Here is a 22,120-nt window from a genome sequence, read left to right as displayed (position 1 = left end):
TTTTATTTATTAAAATCAACCTGGCCACTTAGTTTCTTTTTTGATTTGTGTTATGAGCACAGTTGACTTATTTGGTAAACCAATTCAGTAAAATAATTGAATCCCTACGGAAATTACTTTAGGAACTCTTTTTTCTCCGAAAATTCCTTCACAATTTCCATTACGAATTACTTCAGAACATCCTTTACGAAATTATTTAGGAAATTCCTTATTGAATGTATATAAAAAAAAATGTTTCAGGAATACCTACGAAAAGTAAGCTAGAAATTCGTTCAAAGACTTCTTAAGGAATTCCTCTGGGAATTCTATAAAGATTTTTTTCTGAAATTGTTTATCAACACTTTTTTAAGCAATGCCTTCGGTAATTACTTTGAGAATAACTTCGGAAATTCCTCCTTATGAATTTTTTTCGGCAATTATTCCATGAATTCCTTAAATTAATTCTTACAGAGTATACATAAAAGATTTCTTAGAAATTTTCTCAAGGAACTTCTTCCAGCAATTCCTTTAAAACATTCTTCATTCCAACTTCCAGCCGGAATTCCTCCGAAAATGATTTCACGAGTTCATTCCGAAATGCTTTCAGTATGCAATATCTTGGTCATATTTTAGTGTTTGTTTATTTTTTAGTTTTACTCTTTCGAAAAATCAATGGTAACTCCAGCGAAAACTATTTCATAATCTAATTATTTTTCAAAGGATTTCCGGAAAGAAATTCCGAAAAAATTTCTGAAGAAATCTACGAGGGAATCTTGGAGGCTTTTAAAGAAATCTATGGACAAATATCAGAAGGAATTCTTGGCGGATTTTTTAGATTTTTTAAGGAAAAAAAATCGTGAGGAGTTCTCAAATGAATTTTTGGAGGAGTTTTGAAGAAATTCTAGAGGGTGGAGGAGTTTCCAAATGAATTATTGAAGGCATTTTAAAAAAAGCCTCAATCGATTTTCAAAAATAATTTCCGTTGGAACTGCTAAAAAAGTTGTTCAACGTATTTCTAAAAAACTTCCGCAAAGAATTCCTAAAGGAATTTCCAGAGAAATCCATAAAGGAATGTCTGAAGGTATTTTTGAAGGATTTTATAAATAAATTCCTAACAGAATTTCAGATGAAATGCCTACTGGTATGTCTGAAATAATTCCTAGATAAATTCAGGAATTCCTTCGGAACTTTTCTTAGAAATCGATTTGCAGTTTCCCTCGGAATTTGCCTCAGGGAGTCCTACAAAAACTCATCCGGAAATGAATTCCAGAAAATCTTTCGGATATCTTGGAGTTTCCCTCAGGAATTAGTTCGGAAATTCATCCACGCATTCTTTCAGAAATTTGTTAAGGAAAACCTTGGGAAAATCGTTGAGATATTAATTCGAAAATTTCGAAATTTTTCTAAGAACTCCTTTGGTATACCTTGCAATTGAGTTCTTGGACAAGATCCAGAAAGAATATCCAAGAAACTCCCGAAGGATTTTTCAAAGTAACTCCTGAATGAACTTCTGACAGTCTTAGATTTCTCCTCAAATTCCTTTGGACATTCCGTCAAGATTTCGTTCAGAAACACGGAAATACCTTCTGAAAATCCTTCACAAATTCTTTTTGAAATATCTACGAAAAATGTTTGAGGAGTTCCTTAGCAAATTGTTTCAGAATTCCTCCATAAATTCTCTAAAAACTCCTACAGAAATTCAATTACGGATTGCTTCGGAAATTTCATTAAGTTTTGTAAATTTGCTTAGGAATTTCATCCAAAATTAATTGAGAAATTCCAGCGGAAATACTTTTTGGATTTTTTTTTTAATTCCTCTAGGGTTTCCTTAGCAAGCTCTTCGTCAATTTTTCCTGAAATTACCTTAGAGATTCTCCTTCGGTAAAAAGAGAGAAGCGTGAAGAGAGTAGTGAAACGTAGTAGTGCGGAGTGAGAAGTAAGACGTCGTAGTAATACGTCTCACTACTCACTTCGCGCTTCTCAATTTCTACAGTGAGAAGATGAAAATTAAGAAAAAGAATTGAGACGTCTCATTACTCACTTTCATTTCTCACTGTTCCCTGTAAAAAGTGAGAATTGAGACGTCTATCTTTTCACTCCTCATTTATCACTTATCGTTGTAAAAAATGAGAAGCATGAAATGAATAGTGAGATGTCTCATTACCCACTTCGTACAACTCAGTTTTCACAATAAAGAGAATAGTGAGACGTCTCACTTCTCTCTCTTTATTTTTCTCTTCTCGTTGTAGAAAGTGAGACGTAAGACGACTCTCTACTCACCTCATGCTTCTCACTTTTTACAGTGTGAAGTAAGAAATGAGGAATGAGAATTGAGACGTCTCTCTTCTCATTCCTAATTTCTCACTTTTCAAATGTCCTATTCGGCCAAATGTCCTATTCAGCCAAATTACTCCTTTGGCCAAATGACCCTATTAGCCAAATGACCCTTTCAGCCTAAAGACCCGTTTGGCCAAATGACCCTTTGGCCAAATGACCTTTTCGGCTAAACGACCCTTTCGGCCAAACAACCCTTTCGACCAAATGACCCTTTCGGCTAAATGACCCTTTCTGCCAAGCAACCCTTCCAGCCAAACGACCCTTTCGGCCAAATGACTTTCGACCTAATGGTCTGTTCGGCAAAATGGTATATTCGGCCAAACAACTTTCGGCTAAATGACATTGGCAAAAAGATGCAGACTATCGAATTCTAGGAGTATTTGAGCAGAAAATAGTGAATGGCGCAGACGAACGAATTAATCACGATTGTACCAAGTTTATAAAACTGCAGACAAAGGCAGGCTGATAAAATATGGCAGATTACAGTGGGCTGTACATGTACTGTGCATGCTGGAAGAGAGACCAGCAAAAACCCTTCCGAGAGCCTGGAAGATGACATTGGCTCCGGGGTAGACCCCGCACTCGGTGGCTGTGTGCAATCGAGGAAGATGCTCGTGCAGCCGGTGTGCAGGGAGACTGGCGGCCCAAGAATGAGCAACCTGGAATAGGAAATTAAATCCGGTTTTCCTCCGGACAACACGGAGTGTACGACCATCATAGGTATAGGTAAATTTATAATGAAATTTTTGGACATTTTCCCCAGGAATTCCTTCACGACATTCTCCATTTCTTTTGATTTTTTCTTAGGATCCCTTCAGATATTCATTCAAAGCTCCTTTAAAAATTTATTCGGAAATTCATTTGAAATTTTGTAAGGAATTACTTTGAAAATGTCTGTGAGGATTCCTTTGAAATTTCCCTGAAGGGTTCCTACTGATTTTTCTTTGGGAATTCCTTCAGTTCTCAAAGTTTTCTCTACACCAAGGGACTACACCAAGAACTGTTTTGGCATATTTAACCAAATTTCAGGAAAAATATTAAATTTGGTTGGCCATCCCCAGTCTTGATCAGCTAGTATTTATTTTTACCTATTTATGTAGATCATAACATTTTAACATAAATAACATTTTGAAATCAGGTATTGATTAGTGTCGCCGGCAATTCACTATTTTGAATGTGCTGCTTGATGATCGGCAAACGTAGAATATTGCAATTTTAATCCACTGAAGTCGATTTGTATACGGGCGATTCCAACCGTGTGAATCAAAACCGCATGAATCCAAAATCCCGCATTGAAATTGATTTTTCCAGTCGTTGATTTTTTAACCCACGCCGGTTAACGCCGCTGCCGCCGCCACCGATAAAAGTTAACGGCGCGCCGCCGTGACGCCGCCGCCGCCGATGATATGACCGGCGCACAGGTCTACCAACGACATGAGACCATCCGGCACATACGGTCAGGCGTCATCGAAGAGTTCGATGAAAGTTTGGCAGTTGCAACTCAAAGCTCTATAAGAGAGGCAAGCACTGGAAAAGAGGCAATTAGAAGAACGACTAGCACTAGTGCGAGAGATGTTAGACACAAGTGAGTCGGAGGAAGAATCGGTGGTAAATCTCGAAAAGATTGACGAGTGGCTTGAAAAAACTGAGAACATGGGAAACTCGCCGAACGAGACATCTTTACTAGTGTACAATGAGAACCTACGAATGCCAATCATGCCATCGACTCAACCGTCTACTTCGAGAGTCGAGGCTAGGGCTATATCTGCCAGTATTCAGCGAACTGTGGATCATCGACAACAGCCATGGAGCATGCCGCAACATGTAGTGAATCGTGATTCATGTGTGAACGGCGGAAATATTCCAATAACTGCTGTGAATTACCAACCATCGATCAATGGATATCTAGCAACGATGTCGGGTCCCGTCTACTCTATAGCATCACAGGGACCGATTATGGCAACAGCTCAAGGAGCAAACAACCTTCACCAGATAGATCAAAACCTACAGCGTTTGTCATTAACATCACAAAGTATCGGACAGCCGCAGATTATAACGTCGACCCCACGACTAGTCCCGGCTCCACCTCAGCAACAATGTCCTCAACCCCTTCATAGCGATCCAATACCGCTGGATAGTGGTCACTTGGCTGCGAGACAAACAGTGAGATACTTGCCCAAGTTTGATGGGGATCAAGAGGATTGGCCACGATTCATCGCGGCGTACGAGCGAACTACCAAAATGTGTGCCTTAAGAAATGACGAATTACTGGACCGTCTCGAGCGGAGTTAACATGATAGGGCGCTTAACTCTGTGAAAAGTCTCCTATTCTATCCAGACAACGTTCCAGTGATTTTAAATCGACTGAAAACACTCTTCGGTAATCCAGAGTCCATTATTGAAACAATGGTTCGGAGGGTTCGCATGATGCCACCTCCAAAAGCTGACAAAATGGAAGTGATCGTTGACTTCGGCGTTGCAGTACAGAACCTTTGCGCCACCAGAATGGACGAACGGTTGTACAACGTTGCTTTACTCCAAGAACTCGTGGATAGCCTACCATCCACGCTGAAAATGAAATGGGCATATGAACAAGGTATGAACAAGACTCTGTAATATTTTCGACCGATATCGCCGGTGCTCAAACGCCAGGACAAAACATTCACCTCCCGGAGGTACACACAGTCCGAAGCCTGGACCTCCCTTCTCAATCCTTATCAAAGTCGGATCTCGCGAAGCAATTCCCTCATCTGTGCGGTCTGCCTATCGAATCGTACGCTCAATTGAAGCCTCGTATTCTACTTGGCGTCGATAGCTCTAGGCTTGAATACCCTCTAGACTCCAAAGAGGGAAGTGAACATCAACCAACTGCGGTGCTAACTCGACTAGGGTGGCCCTGAAGCGACATGATTGCTTAAGCAGACGCATGGAACGAGAACCAGCGCTAGCCAGCGCTCTGCAGGAAAAAATCCAAGATTATAAATCCAAAGGATACATTCGCAAGCTATCAGCAGAGGATGAAGCAATGTACACTGGACGCACATGGTATCTGCCGATTTTCCCTGTGGTGAATCCCAATAAACCAGGTAAAATCCGAATTGTTTGGGACGCTGCAGCCAAAGTGGGAAATCTCTCACTAAATTCGTTCCTGATAAAAGGTCCTGATCAAGTCACACCGCTTCAGCATGTCCTTCAACGATTTCGTGAGTTCCGCACTGCAATTACAGGCGATATTCGCGAAATGTTTTACCAAGTCCGTATAAACTCTGAAGATCAACATTGTCAGCGATTCCTCTGGAATGAAGGCGATCCCAATAACCATACATCGACCTACGTAATGAAGGTAATGACATTTGGTGCTAGCTGTTCGCAAAGTAGTGCACAATATGTTAAGAACCTGAACGCAGGACGATTTAAGCGTCAGTTTCCGAAAGCGGTGGAAGCGATCTGTGACGGCACGTACGTGGACGACATGCTTTACAGCATCGAATCAGAAGTAGAAGCAGCAGAGATCGCTACGAATGTTCGTTACATACACGCCGAAGGTGCTCTAAGTAGGTGCTAGATGCTATGGGAGCGCAGAGGTCCATTCACAAAAACCTAGGTAAAGCAGCAGAAAAAGCAACTGAAAAGGTCCTAGGGATGTGGTGGGACACAATTAGTGATACATTAACCTTCAAAATACCAAAGCGTTGCCGGCAGCAGTTGTTGTCCGGTGAGCAGGTTCTTCGAGTTCTCATGTCGCTATACGATCCCTTAGGATTCCTTGCAAACGTATTAATGTTTTTGAAGGTTCTGCTCCAAGAAATATGGCGCTCCAATGTTGGTTGGGATGAGCCAATAAAGGTTCAACATCTAGAAAAATGGAAGACATGGCTCAGTGTACTACATACTGTAGAAAATGTTTCTATCCCACGGTGTTACCGGATGGTAACTACATCGTCTACAGAAAGCAACGAAATTCAACTACATGTATTTGTCGACGCGAGCGAAAACGGATACGCAGCAGTTGCATACTTCCGATTCAGTGAAGGCAAAACGGTGGAGTGCGCCTTCGTCACCGCAAAAACTCGTGTAGCCCCTCTGAAGTATGTATCAATACCTCGACTGGAGCTTCAAGCAGCGGTGATTGGAATGCGATTAGCAAAGGATATTGGCGAATGTCACAGAATTGCTCGTGCATGAAACCTCGATGATTCAGATTTGAGTATGATTCTACCAACACTGAGTGTCACTATGGATAAAATATTCGTGCAACCATTTTATTAATATCATTGCAAGACTTTTGAATCAGGGTGCAAGAAGGTGATAGCTCTATTGTAACTCATATAGCCCGTTTCAAGAACGTATGCGTTCCGAAGCTTTTGTCGTATACAATAAGTACCGCATGATTGCACCCACGTATTATAAAAATATCTTAAGTGCGTTCACAATTCCTGAATCAAAATTAAATCCTTCTGATACAGGTGCGCATTTAATTGGACAAAATATTATTAGGCCGATATAAATATTTTTTTTTAAATATGCACTCCCCCCCACCCCTTCGGATTGTTTTGCTCAAAAATAACAATTTGAGGGGCAACAAAACATTTTTCCGGTAAATTTTGAGAACTTTCAAAACATTCTTTAACAAATCCGAGGAGTTTTTTTTATTTTTTTTTTCGTTTTAATATTTATTTTTTACTAGCAGACCCGACGAACTTTGTTTCGCCTAAAATTGATTTATTCTCTTATTAGTTCTCGAGTTATGCAGAAATTTTTGGTTTATTTGTATGGGAGAGAAACATATCTTCCCTTCCAAAACCTCCACCCGCCAGATTTGGTTCCATTTGCTTGATCTGGAGTTATGATGAAATTGATGTCATTTGTATAGGAGCCAGGTTTCAAAGAGGAGATGGGGTCTCGAACCATCTTAAGAACCTTCCCCGGCCCCAATAACCTCTGCATTCAAATGTTCACGCCGCTCGATTCAGTAGAAGAAGAAGAAGATTACCCCCTTTCCCTTGACTTTGCGGAGATCATATTTTATAATCATAACAATTGATCGTCTCATGCCTGCACAAACATGCCCCTATCTGCATCACTTTTTATACACCATGCACTACATTACGCATTTTTGTTACATTTGTTTCGACCACGGTCACTGGTCCGGCTCCATTGTTCTACTTTTTGTGCGAAACACCGCACAAAAAGCAGAGTCCAAAAGCCAACCGCACTGAACGGCGACGGCCGAAACGAGACTCTTGCGGACAAGAAAAGAGGGTGCTGCCAAAATGATCCGATACCCTATTTTAACGTTTATAACCCAAAGTTTCAATATAATTAACAAATTGGTAGAATCTCAAAAATCCATCGAAAGATAAAGGCGCTATTAACGTTCAAAATCTTACATGATTTCGTGACGGTCTCGAATTTGGAAATTTTCATTTGTCACCCTGTATCCGAGTCTTCCCCTTAGACGTAGTTTACGTCAAAAAAAAGGAGTATAGTACAAAATCTCAATGCGCGAGGGCTGGAGATACTTTCTTATATTATTAGTAACAATTAGGTGGGGTAGTTCCTAGTGCGCGAGGGCTTAGGACGACTGTAGAGCGCGAGGGCCTAGAATAAACATTTAACGAATCCTAAGTGCAAAAGATTGAAACAGTTTCGACCCTTCTTCAACCAGCTGCGAACAATGCCATGTTCCGAAAAAAAGGAATGATTATATTCTTTGTGCATAATATATTTGATATTTTTCATATTAAATACAGACATCAAAAAGGATGCTGACTGATCACAGCAAGTATAATCACTGCTTACTGTGTATAATGTCGTAATATATAAAATATACACCCAACAATCAATTATGACACTGCACATCGAATATGATCTAATGCGCCTGAAAAAAAAAAGTTGGGTCTGCCTTTGGAATAGTACTAAAAATTTGATTTATTTGTGATTACATATGGATGAGAGTCGTCCCATTCCTATGTTCCGTTATGAATAAATCGAAGGAGGAAGGTTAGCCAAAGAATGTCAGGATTGGAAAGGTTCACTCCAATACTATTTCGATTCGTATCAAATCACCGACCAACAACTAATGAGGGCAAAAATGCTACACTTCGGTGGCCCACAGCTGCAGAAGGTGTACCGCACCCTTGATGAAACTGAAGATTTTCCTTTAGTGGTATTGCAGAAGCCCTATTATGACGTGGCAATTGATCGATTGGACCAGTACTTCAAGCCTCGCAAACAAGATGTACTGGAACGCCATAAGCTTCGTAATATAAGACAATCGTTGAATGAACGCTTTGCCCATTACGTGCTACGTTTGAGACAACAGCATATGGAATGTGGTCTTGAAAAGTACGAAACCGATGTCAGAACCAGCATTGAGGAGATGATGTTAATCGACGTCATCGTCGAAGGATGCGCATCCCAAGAGTTGCGTCGAAGGATTCTGGAAAAGGACAAATCACTAGCTGACATTGAAGCGTTAGGAGCATCACTGGAAAGCGTTCGAGATCAGGAGAGGGAAATGAACGTCGGTGAGCAGCGCGACCGTCCAGCAGAGGTGTACAAAGTCTATGCAGCTGACAGGGTAAAAACGGATCACAAACCCGAACACACTGTAAACCTTTTTCCCAACAAGCAGATGAAAACTATAGATAGTGGAATATATAGATGAGCGAAGATAAATCCTCTGTCTCCAAACGAACTGTCAAACGTGTCTCCAAACGGGCATGACGTCAGGATTTCAATGGAAACGTTAAGGGCTGTGACGTCATATGCGCGTGTGCACGGGCAAAAAAATCGACTCAGCCATGCTTTCGCTCATCTATAGATTCTACTATCTATAAGGAAAACGAACAAATAAATGTCTACAAGATGCTTTGCATGCGGCTTAGTTGGCCATGTGTCCAAAAGTCCAACCTGTCCTGCTAAAGGCAACATTTGTCGTCGATGTAAAACCGTTGGGCATTTTGAAAAAGTATGTCGCAAGCGTCCAACTCCTGTACGTTCTTTCGCGTCAACGAAGAAGGTAAACTTGATAGATCATGCAGTTGAGCCGGAACAAACGCCTAAACTGGTGCCAGAAGATGCTGAGAAGAAGGTCTATTATACATTCCACGTCGGCAACAACACACACGTATTCGTGTGTAAGGTCGGAGGTGTTTCGGTTGAAATGTTAATTGACTCTGGATCAGATGTTAATCAAATAACAGCAAACACTTGGAATGACCTCAAGCGGCAACAAGTACAAATAACCAAATGTGAAAAAGGCAGCACGAAAATTTTGAAATCGTATGGGAACGACAAACCCCTAGAGATAAACGGCCCAGCCTCCTGGGTTTCGCCTCTTGTTGTTGCAAATAAAGCGAATGGTTCTATACGTCTGTGTGTGGACCTAAGGCGTGTCAATCAAACAGTAGTACGCGAGCGGCATCCGATGCCTGTAATCGACGATATAATTTCCAAAATCGGAAAAGGCAGGATCTGGAGTGTTCTTGATTTGAAGGATGCGTTCTTCTTATTAGAACTGGACTACGATTCTAAAGACATCACTACATTTATTACACACCGAGGCTTATACAGATTCAAGCGACTGCCGTTTGGATTAGTGTCGGCCCCAGAAATCTTCCAACGTACCGGATGAGATGTTAGCGGACTGCGAAGGTGCGAAGATGACGTCGGCGTTGAAGGGAAAACTTTGGAGGAACACGATTCTCGCCTCGAGAAGGTATGAGTTGTACCACACGAGTATTCGTTAAATAAATGCTATTGAATTAATAATATTATTATTGTACTAGCTTTATGTACCTGGCCTTGCTCGGAATTGCCAGTTTGGTTTGCAGTTTTTTTTTACAATCGGAAAATGATAAAACCAATTGATCAACAGGGTAATTGTGCTTACTTATTCATACTTTATCATTTGATTAAAAGAAGGCTTTTGGAAACATTGACTGATTTTGAAGAAGGGATCTTGGGTTTGAAAGGTCTTATTCTGGGAAAACGTCTATTTCTAAAGAAGGAAAAACATTCATCGATGCCATATTCGGGCAACGCATATTTTTAAAGAAGGGATCACACCCACCATTGCCTTATTCCGGCAAATGCCTACTTTTGAAGAAGCAATCACATCCACCATTCAGAAGGAAACACATTAATCATTGCTTTTCACTGGGCATACAATTATTCCGATGAACAACAATACCCAATCCCAATGGCCCCCCCCCCCCCCCCCACATCCCATTCCAAAAGTCCCTTCCAGCCTCTCTATAATAGATTCCTTTGGGTAGGGATTACGTGCTTACGTGTTTGGTTTGAATTGACCTATGCGATAAAAAGGTATACTAAACTGTTCGTTTAATGAATATACCCTCTCTTTCATTTAGCTATGGCACTCATACCCAGTCTGATATAGTCTTCCTTAGACAGATAATATGGGTTCCAAATTTGGTGGACATCGATAAATGGGTTCAGAAGTCATGCTGGATTGATCGATAACTAAACAATACCCCCTGTCCCACACCCTCCCCTTTTTTTAAAATTACTTAACCAAATCCACTAAAATCGCTTCCTTAGGACAGACAATATTTGATACAAATTTGGTTCAAATCGGTCATGAGACTCAGGATTTACATTGAGTTGATCGATTGCTAAACAATACCCCTCCCCCCATACCCTCCTTCTTTTGTAAAGAACACCCCTCCTCCCACACCCTCCCTCTTTTCCAAAGAGCATGCCTAACCCCCTATCGTCCCCTTCTTAAGATAAAGAATTTGTGTTACAAATTTGGTCGAAATCGGCCAAGGGGTTCAGAGTTTACACTGCGTTGATCGATAATTAAGCAATACCCCTCCCCTTTTTCAAAGAGCATACTTAACCTCCCTATCGTTCCCTCTGTAAGATAAAGGATTTGTGTTTCAAATTCGGTTGAAATCGGCCAGGGGTTCAGAATTTAAACTGAGCTGACCGATAACTAAGAAATACCCCTCCCCCACACCCCTTCCCTTTTCCAAAGAGCATGCTTAACCCCCGATTGTCCCCTTCTTAAGAGAAGGAAATTGTGTTCCAAATTTGGTCGAAATCGGCCAAGGGGTTCAGAATTTAAACTGCGTTGATCAATAGTTAAGCAATACCCCTCCCCCCATACCCTCTTCCTTTTACAAAGAGCACGCTTAACCCCCCTATCGTTCCCTCTGTAAGATAAAGAATTTGTGTTTCAAATTCGGTTGAAATCGGCCAAGGGGTTCAGAATTTACACTGAGTTGATCGATAACTAAGCAATACCCCTCCCCCCACACCCTCCTCCTTTTCCAAAGAGCATGCTTAGCCCCCTATCGTCTCCTTCTTAAGATAAGGTAATTGTGTTCCGAATTTGGTCGAAATCGGCCAAGGGGTTCAGAATTTAAATTGCGTTGATCGATAACTAAGCAATACCCCTCCCCTTTTTCCAAAGAGCATGCTTAACCCCCTATCGTCCCCTTTTTAAGATAAGGAATTTGTGTTCCAAATTTGGTCGAATTCGGCCAAGGGGTTCAGAATTTAAACTGCGTAGATCGATAATTAAGCTAATACCCTCCCCCATACCTCCCCTTTTCCAAAATGCATGCTCGAGCAGTACCTCCTTAAGATAAAGAATTTGTGTTCTAAATTTGGTTGAAGTCGGCCAAGGGGTTCAGAATTTACACTCAGTTGACCGACAACTAAGCAATACCCCTCCCCCCCCACCCCCCCCCCTTTCCAAAGAGCATGCCTAACCCCCCTATCGTCGTCTCCTCAAGATAAAGAATGTGTGTTCCAAATTTGGTTAAAATCGGTAAATGGGTTCAGAAGTTATGCTGGAACATACATACAAACATACATACAAACATTGAGTTTTATATATATATAGATATAGATATAGATAGATAGATAGATTGAAAAACAAATGAATCCCTGTTACAGGTCCTTGCAAGATTTGAAGAAAGGGGTGTCGTTTTAAATTGGGAGAAATGTAAGATGAGAGTTACGGAATTTGAATTCCTGGGATTCAAAATCGATTCTAATGGCATCGAACCATCAGACGCAAAAAGAGATGCTGTTATGAGTTTTCGTCGACCATCAAACGAAAGCGAGGTCAGAAGTTTCCTCGGCTTGGCCAACTATATGGGAAAGTTTATTCCTAATCTTACTGAAGTTGATGAACCGTTACGTAAACTCAATCAAAAGGTGGTACGTTTCCATTGGAACGATGCCGAAGAAAGTGCTTTCAACAAAATAAAACTCCTAATCGAAAAAGCTAAATCGCTGGGGTTTTTCAAAATGGAAGATAATACAGCAGTAATTGCTGATGCAAGCCCACATGCGCTTGGAGCAGTATTGATCCAAACTGACAGGGAAACTAGACAACCACGAGTTATTTGTTACGCATCTAAATCACTCACAGAGACGGAGAGGAGATACTGTCATACCGAGAAGGAAGCATTAGCTCTTGTATGGAGTGTTGAACGATTTCAGATCTACTTGTTAGGCAAAGAGTTCGACCTAGTAACATATTGCAAGGCCTTAACATTCCTATTTACACCATCATCGAGACCATGTGCGCGCATTGAGAGGTGGGTGTTACGATTACAAGGATTTCAGTACAAGGTTGTTTACACACCCGGGCCTTCAAATATTGCTGATGTGCTTTCCAGATTATCTGTGTCTCCTCCTAGAGCATTTGATGAATCGGAAGAATTAGTAGTCCGTGAAATAGTGAGCTCTGCCGCTGCAGCCGTTGCAGTGAAATGGAAAGAAATTCAGGAAGCCAGTCAGCTGGACGAAAATATAATTAAAGTTTTCCACGCCTTGGAATCCACAAAATTTGGTGATCTACCGTTACCATACAAACTGCTATGTATTATTTTGGGGCCCTCCTTAGCCGTGTGGTAAGACGCGCGGCTACAAAGCAAGACCATGCTGAGGGTGGCTGGGTTCGATTCCCGGTGCCGGTCTAGGCAATTTTCGGATTGGAAATTGTCTCGACTTCCCTGGGCATAAAAGTATCATCGTGTTAGCCTCATGATATACGAATGCAAAAATGGTAACCTGGCTTAGAAACCTCGCAGTTAATAACTGTGGAAGTGCTTAATGAACACTAAGCTGCGAGGTGGCTCTGTCCCAGTGTGGGGACGTAATGCCAATAAGAAGAATACAAACTGCTATTCACCGAGCTTTGTCAGGTAGGGGTTCAAAGAGAAAGAGAATGGAACCTAGTAGAATGAAGGATTACTTCACGTATTGATGTAAGCCATATTAATTAATTTATCTATCGATGGATGGGGGTGTAGGGTTTCATACGATATATAAATATACGTTTGTTGAAGTCACGTTGAAAGTTTATTCGAGCATATATAAATAACAAAGTAGCCATGGAGAACTTTGAATACGAAACTGTCAGAAGTGTGGAAGTGAGTACGGTGCACGCAAGGCAGAAACCGGATTGCAGGTATCTGGCTTACGGAAACCGTGGTGTATAAACGGCCAAATAGGTTCTGCAAATAGTGCCGCTCCGCTCCCTTACACGGCATCGTTACAAAATTATAGTGAAAGTTCCTCCAAGAGAAAAAATCTTTTTTTTTTAGTAAACTTCAGCAGACTGAAAAGAGTCTCATCGAATTGTTGAAAAAAAAATTCAACGGGAATTACTTTCAGAATAATCCTATTTCTGTACAAGAAACAAGGAACATATTTGTGTTTCAAATTTTTGTATAAACCCTGTTTCTTTCTAGTTGAATTAGTTTCCTATCTTGAATTGTTTCTTAAATAGGTAGGTATTTCTGCCTTAGAGAAAAACACGGTAGAACGATTTATTCACATCAGATGCTTGTTACTATGATAGTGCACCTGTTTCAGATTTAGTATCAAATCAATCATTTGGCAACAATGTGATAGGAACTTGAGTGATGGGTAAAACGTGCTCAGAGGGCTAACTCCTTGATCAAATATCACAAGTTCTTCACTCGATCCAAGCGACGTTTATTGAATCTGAAACCATCCGCTGCAAATGCAAACAATGGAGATCACCCCACTAGCTACCTATCCGTCGTCAGCCCGATCCAATAGCAAATCGATCGTTCGAAAACACCCTCCCACCCGCCATCCTCTCCCAGTCCCACTTACTTGACGACATTAGTAGGCGGAGTCCACTTGTACTCTTCGAACACCTTCATCACCGCTTTGGTCAGCTTCTCCTTATCGTTGGCGCCGAGCTTGTTGTCTTCGATCTCCGACACAACCGCCGCCGTCGCCATAGCAAACAGCACATTTTGATTGCCACCACCACCGTTCGTGGTGCTGTTGCTGCTGGTCAGCTTGTTGTTGTTAGTACTCATACTATTGTTATTGTTATTATTAACACCGCTGCCACTGCTGGACATCTTGGCGACGAGATTCTCCCTCCTCGCGCCCAACCCCTTCATGTCGTCCAAGGTCAGCGAATCCTGCGACGGCGGTGGCTGGTGGTGGAGTGCAGTAGAGGTGGCACTATTCATGTTCTTCCTTCCAAACAACGGACACACTGGTTTCGATTGTAATTTATCAGAACCACAACACAAATGCACACAAACACTTGACACACTGAAATACCTCCGATCGGTCCGGTCCCACTACGCGTCACCCAGATCGAGCGCGAGAACAATCGTCTAGCCCCTCGGCAGCGGCTGACGACGGGCTACTCCTAGAATAGAGGGTCTATAGGAGCCGGCTGACTCGGAATACAAACGGTTTGATTCAGATTGTCGGGAAAATACGCGCGCGCGCACCGCAGCTTGATCCGGGCAGCGTCTCGAACGAAACTGAATGCCACTCATTCGTAGAAACCGCGCGGAGGCGAAGACGACGACGATGGTGTTTGGCATAGGGACTCTAACTTAGCATGAGTGTGCTGGTGCGAGAGTAGGTATGGAAATTTGGGATTGCTTACGATACATATTCGTTCGACTTAGTTAGGATTGCGCTAGAGTCGAGCATGTTTTATGTTGAGTAGGAAAATAAGACCATCGATATATCATAGCATAAATGGTACGAGTCTAATCGTTTTGATGTTTGATTATGTTTACTGTAATTGAGTTGGGGTCGCAGCGTAGCTTTCTCAATCGTGATTTAAATCGACATTCGCTGATTAAAAAGTGTCGTATGCTAATATTGAACCCTCATACGGCTGATGTTCACTTCAATCTCATAACTAGAGCCCATCGCGCAATAAATTTCAGTATTGAAGAATCAGATATGATATTACGTGCGTACACCAAGCATGAACAATATATTATCTAGAACAATGAGTATTTTAACATTATTTAGTTATTACATTTAAATATTTGAAATTTAAGGCAAAAATCAAAACATATATTTATTGTTAGTTATTAATTGATGGCCTGTAAAAATGATATTAAAGCCCGTTAGGGATTCTGGACGACTTTTGAATTAATTGTCATCTTTGATAATATCCAACTTTAATTTGTTTATGACATGATTCGTGATAAACTACTGCTACGAGAGATTGAGAGAGGAAAATACACAACGGATCGCATAGATGAAATTAATTTGAGAACTCGCCGTGAGCCGTATGACGGTGAATTGATAAGTCAGCTTATTAGTGGTAAACTGCTTATTACGCTATGACTAGTCTACCGTTAGAGCCAGATCAGCAATAAAGGACAACAGTCATCAATTCTACATATCGGACGATCGGACTATCAGCCAATCATCGACGAGGTGCATCAATATGCTACATCAGCATTTCAATATCATAAATACTGCTAACAACCCCGGCATGCTTGTTCAGTTTCTTTTTATCAACGACCGTGTTTACCTCTGTTCGCGTTAATTAGTAATAAAGTGATTGTGAATTAGAGTTATATCTTTTTTAAAACGTCGACCGGTAAATCACGTCCAAGATTGGCGCAGCCGTGCGGTTTCAGTGAAAAGCAGTAAGAAAGTTGTGTAACAAACAGCGCAAAGGCTAGGATTAGTAAATCCAACCAAAGTGACCCGCTTCAGAAAAGTGCGAAAAGTGTTAGCATCCGACGTAACTCTAAGAGGGACCCGGAGTTGAGGCTCCGCCGTACACCACACACTGCAACTGGAAGAACGAAGCACCCGAGAACCCCGCACACACGATTGCAAGGTGAGTGTTTTTTTTCTCCTTCCTAGTGAAATACAAGTCAAATACATCGCTCCTTTGGCGATTTATTTTGTGACAAGTACTAAAGCCCGTTCGGGCTTGGTGGTCATATGGCTACCGCTTCTGATTCATACGCAGGAAGTCGTGGGTTCAATCCCAGGCCCGTTCCTTTCTCCTACTTTGTATCTTTCCATATATTTCTCATGTTCTAACAATCACCAGAACTGGAAATGGGCTTTCATACCGTTTCTATCTTCAATCCCCTATAACTACAACTTGATTAGTTCTAGCAGGTTACTGTTAGAATTCGAAATGAGCAAAAAAGTTCGTTTCGGCATCCAATTATAGAATACTACACCAACCCTTCATTACTATCACATTGGCAACCCGTTAACCAAGACGAACCTCAGCCATAAAACCTAACCCCCAGATTCTAATAAAATTCCGCAGGAGCTCGTGGCAAGTGCAGAGGTGTTCTCGGCTTGCAGTGGGCGAGTGACTGCATCATCAATTCCTTCCCATCCCCGATGACCTGATGACGTGGCCAGCACCGTTATCGTCCTTCCAAAATACTAGAGCTCTCGGACTGTGCACATTGAGGTTGCGCAGTGCAAATCCCATACTTCCATCCATTGGTTCCCTGTGCAATTGCGATTGTTCTGGTCGATCACGGAGTAGCAACTACGAAATGCACGGTCATCATCCTCATGCTCATGCTCATGCAGTACTAAAGCCCGTTCGAAGAGAGAGGTGTGTACATGTTGAAGATACAAATTTGCCATTTGGAGGAAGAATCGTTCCAAGAGAAATTCTCCTCCACCCGAAATTGTGCAGTTCTAAGAGATGCACAGTTTCGTGAATGCCAAATGATAAATAAAACGCAAAGCGCTCTGAAGAAACCTCGCCGCTTGTTGAGTCTTAACAACGACTGCGAAATTTCAGAGTCCGAAGAAAGCATTTCCTCTATTGACACAGGAGACCTCGCTTATATCCCGATTCAAAACTTCCCTTCCTTAGGAAATCTCTCAGTTTCAGAACAAATTACAAATATGGAGCAAATCAATGCACAACTTCAAACGTTAATGCAAATGATGAACTCTTTGTCGGACAAAAATCCAGCTGAGGCTTCTAGTTATCGCCCAATCAGTTTGCTTTCTTCAATAAGCAAACTGTTTGAAAAGATTATTTTAAATAGAATGATGGTTCATATTAATGACAATTCTATTTTTGCTGATGAGCAATTTGGTTTTCGCCATGGGTATTCAACCACCCATCAGTTATTAAGAGTAACGAATTTAATTCGGCTCAACAAATCTGAAGGATATTCGACTGGAGTTGCTCTTCTTGATATAGAGAAAGCATTTGACAGTGTTTGGCATGAAGGTTTGATTGTAAAATTGATGAATTTTAATTTTCCTCTGTACATCATTAAACTGATCCAAAATTATTTATCAGATCGCTCACTGCAGGTAAACTATCAGAATTCCAAATCTGATAGACTACCTGTAAGGGCTGGTGTCCCCTAAGGCAGCATACTGGGGACCATATTGTATAACATTTTTACTTCTGACTTACCTGATTTACCACCAGGGTGTCAAAAATCTTTGTTTGCAGATGATACAGGTCTCTCAGCCAAAGGACGAAGCCTTCGTGTCATTTGTAGTAGATTGCAAACAAGTTTGGATATTTTCTCCACTTACTTGCAAAAATGGAAAATTTCCCCGAATGCCTCCAAAACTCAGCTTATAATTTTCCCACATAAGCCGAGAGCTTCTTATTTGAAACCTTCTAGCAGACATATTGTCACTATGAATGGGGTTCCAATTAATTGGTCTAGCGAAGCTAAATATTTAGGACTTCTGCTAGATCAAAAATTAACTTTTAAAAATCACATTGAAGGCCTTCAAGCCAAATGTAACAAATATATTAAGTGTCTATATTCATGTAAGCTACTTCCTGGTAGCGAACAGCAGAGACAGTGCTCACTTGCTGGAGAAGGACCAAAACGTAAGCTACTTCCTGGTAGCAAACAGCGGAGACAGTACTCACCTGCCGCGTCAAGTCTATTCCGCTGATGAAGGGACGGTCCACACCACAGGGTATCAAATTGGGCCAATCACTTTTTCGTTTTATTTTTATAGATTAAGTACTAGTTTTAAACTTACTAATCATTTATTTAATTTTAACAGATTTCAATTTTATTGATAGAAAAATGTTTTTAAACGTGCGTCTTACACAGCAGAAAGATGTGGAGTCAGTGAAAAATTCAAATTGAAAAAACGCCTACTTCGACGCACCACGTTTTTCTACCGCGATGTACCATACTCGCCTACTTCGATGTGCGCTTAGGTCGTCATGGTAACAACGGTCGCATCGTGGCATTCACCGTACCCGAGCAAAAGTGGTTGTACTGCTGACAGGGTTGGTAACATTCTCCGGGCCCGAAAACGAGCTGATGGACTGGAGTAGCACAATCTTGGTCACTGGCCTTTTAAACAATGATTTTGATGTTCTAACCGATACTGTTCTGACTTTTTCATCTGGACCCTTGTACACTGCTTCGACTATGCCTTTTATCCAACTTCCTCGATGCAAGGCTTCATCAACTATCATTACTACATCACCGATATGATATTCGTGATAGTTCCTGTTGTCAGGCCATTTCCGACTCCTTATCAGTTCAGGACGATAACATGCTAACCACCTGCGCCAGAAACGATCGGCGTAAACCTGGGATTGCTTGTAAGCGGCACGACAGTCCAAGTCTCGTTCGTCGAAGTCGTGATCGAACTGTGTCGAATTGTTTCGGCCTAACAGCAGCATGTTCGGCGTCAGAGGTTCAACATCTTGGGGGTGCTCCGGAACATGTGTAAGCGGCCTATTGTTGACAGTATTCATCACCTCACATAATGTTGTTCGCAATACCAAGTCCGTCTTATGTCTTTCCTTAAGCATTGCACGAAGACCACTTTTCACGGAGCGCACCAAACGCTCCCAGCATCCTCCAAAATGCGGAGCACCCGGTGGAATGAATTTCCATTCGACACCTCTCACACTCAATGAGTCCTCGAGTTGTGGCTGATCCAAAGCTTTCACTAGCTTCTTTAGTTCTTGATCTGCGCCTGTGAAGTTGGTACCATTGTCTGTCATGATACATTGCGGTAATCCACGGATGGACATGAAACAGCGTATGGCCATAATGCAGCTGCTTGTATCTAGCGATGCTACAACTTCGAGATGCACTGCTCTGGAAGTCATACATGTGAAGAGTACCACCCATCTTTTTTCAACACGACGGCCGACCTTGACACATAGTGGTCCAAAATAATCTATTCCAGTGTTGGTAAACGAGAATACGAAAGGATTTGTTTGTTCTGGCGGCAGCATTCCCATCTGCGGAATTCGAGGTCTTGCCCTGGGCTCTCGACACTTGACACAAGACATAATGTATTTTTTCACCTGCGAGCGAATCCGGAGAATACGATGACGTTCCTTGATGTTGTTGACAACTGTTTCAAAGCCTTGATGTGCATTAGCGATATGGTACATGCGAATCAGTAATGTTGAAAAAGGATGATTGTCCGGCAGAATGACGGGGTTATTAACTTCGAACGGCTTGTTGTCATCTTGCACGCGGCCTCGCATGCGGATCAACCCATCTTGTAGGAACGGCGAGTAGGTTCTCAAACGACTGCTGCTTTTCACGAATCCTGAATTCTTTATGCTGCGTCGCTCTTCTTTGAAGACCTCCGATTGCACCTTCCTGTACCACGCATTTCTCGCATCGGACATATCATGTACAGTAATTGTTAAACGTTTAGGCTTCTCGTTCTCGGGTAATCTCAATATTTTTTCATTTTCAGATATAGTATGCTGTTGATCTTATCAACGGATTGAAATCTGAGAAATGTTTAATGTCGGGCAGATCGAACAAGTTTTCTTCGTGCAAGGTACAGCACAATGAACACGCCGGCAAATCGAGAATTACCTCAGAATGGCAACTCACCATTTCAGTGGGTGACAATTCCACCGGTGCATCAGTTGGCCACTCACTGCTGTCTTTGAGCAGAAAATCCGGACCCTTTAGCCATTCCTTCACACTTTCAAACTTACAAGACTTCGTTGCTAAGTCGGCGACATTCAACTGCGATGGTATCCAATGCCATAAATCGACACCATGACCGTTTTCCTTGATCTTCATTACGCGCGAGCCAATATATGCCGTCAGCTTTTGACCAGTATTCATCCAACTCAAGCAAATTTTGGAATCCGTCCAGAAAAATGTCTTCGTCACTTCTATATCAAGTTCTTCTTGAAGTACTTTCATCATCTGGCTTGCAAGAAGACAGCCTTGAAGCTCCAATCCTAACACAGTTGATAACTGTGGTAGCAACTCTTGACTTTGCATAGACCAAGGCCTCATCCGAATTGCCTTCCTGCCGATGAACCATGTATATCGCGGAAGCGAAGGCCTTGTCACTCGCGTCAGAGAAAGCATGCAGTTCGGCATTGGAAAACGATGGTAGCTCAGGGAAATAGTACCTTGAGACACGAACTTCTTTCAGCTTCGCAGTTTCACGCAACCACTCATTCCATCTCGAAGCCAAACCATCCGGAATCTCATCGTCCCAGCCTATCTGCAGACGCCATAGTTCCTGGAAAATTATCTTCAACTGTATTGTGATTGGGCTAAGCAGACACAACGGATCGAAGATGCCCATCATGAACTTTAATAACTGTCGTTTTGTAGGAATACTCTCGCCGGTTCGGAAACATTCAATTAGCTTTGGGAATTCCAACGAAAACACGAACTCATCAGAACGAAGGTCCCAAACTATGCCAAGCACACTAGTGGTACCTGTATCATTCTCAGCGATCGATTCTCTATCCAGTGAATTCAGGATCACTTCAGAGTTTGACAAAAATTTGGTTAGCTTAAATCCGCCGTGCTTATGTACCTCGATGACACGCTGAACAAGTTCAACAGCGGCCTCCTCGGTGTCCGCGCAATCAAAAAAGTCGTCCACATAGTGTTGCTTCAAAACGGCTCGTTCCACGCCGGGAAACACTTCTTCCAACTCTTTGGCGTTGAAATTTTTAATGAATTGCGCCATGGAAGGAGAGGACACAGCTCCGAAAATCATCACCATCATTACATACACGTCGGGTGGCATGGAGCGATCCATGCCTCGGAAAAAGAAACGCTGGGAGTCCTGATCCACTCGACGAATAAGGATCTGGAGGAACATTTCCTTTATGTCTGCTACAAAGGCGAACTTCTTCCTTCGTGCACGCATCAGAACCGCAATCAATGGAGGAACGAAGTCGGGGCCCTTCAGCAACAGATCGTTGAGAGAGAAACCGTGGGATTTTGCTTTGGCATCCATAACCAGTCGAAATTTCCCGGCGGTTTCCACGCTGAAGTGTGGCAGGTACCAGGTGTTTGAAGTTTCATGAAGCTCATCAGGTTCCAGCTTCCGAGCGTATCCTTTTTCGATGCAGTCTTCTATTTTGCTACAGTACTTTGCAGCGAAATCAGGATTTGAGTCCATTTTCTTTTCCATGACTTGGAGGCGCCTGAGGGCTTGCGGCTTGCTGTCCGGGAACGTAAAGTTATTATATTTATAGATTTGTCCCACTTCGAAGCGCTCTCCGCGGCGCATAATTGTA

At 42.1% G+C, this 22,120-nt stretch overlaps 2 protein-coding genes across 2 annotated transcripts in view; both read right to left on the bottom strand.

Moving 5' to 3' along the window:
- LOC134213268 (transcription factor SOX-10) overlaps positions 1-15,109 on the bottom strand; it is a 117,832-nt gene extending 102,723 nt beyond the window's left edge. Inside the window, exon 1 of the mRNA XM_062692154.1 lies at positions 14,449-15,109. Within this exon, the coding sequence (XP_062548138.1) occupies positions 14,449-14,819 (371 nt within the window). The 5' untranslated portion in view covers positions 14,820-15,109. The remainder of the gene's footprint in view (positions 1-14,448) is intronic.
- A 3,723-nt stretch (positions 15,110-18,832) lies between these two features.
- On the bottom strand, positions 18,833-20,651 carry LOC134207265 (uncharacterized). The gene is made up of 2 exons (XM_062682987.1): positions 20,457-20,651; positions 18,833-20,323 (listed from the first exon to the last, which is right to left on the bottom strand). Exons 1-2 carry the CDS (start codon positions 20,649-20,651, stop codon positions 18,833-18,835), a joined length of 1,686 nt encoding a protein of 561 aa, XP_062538971.1.
- Positions 20,652-22,120: the final 1,469 nt, after the last annotated feature.

Source organism: Armigeres subalbatus, chromosome 1, assembly GCF_024139115.2.
Source record: "Armigeres subalbatus isolate Guangzhou_Male chromosome 1, GZ_Asu_2, whole genome shotgun sequence".
Taxonomy (NCBI): domain Eukaryota; kingdom Metazoa; phylum Arthropoda; class Insecta; order Diptera; family Culicidae; genus Armigeres; species Armigeres subalbatus.
Note: the sequence above shows the minus strand (reverse complement) of the source record. Positions and strands in the feature narration are given on the sequence as shown.

Excerpts from the sequence above, each read along its gene's own strand:
- LOC134207265 (XM_062682987.1), bottom strand. The coding sequence starts at position 20,651 with ATGAAGATCAAGGAAAACGGTCATGGTGTCGATTTATGGCATTGGATA. Across the intron at positions 20,324-20,456 it reads AATTGTCACCCACTGAAATG|CATACTATATCTGAAAATGA; the intron begins GTGAGTTGCCAT and ends TAAGATCAACAG.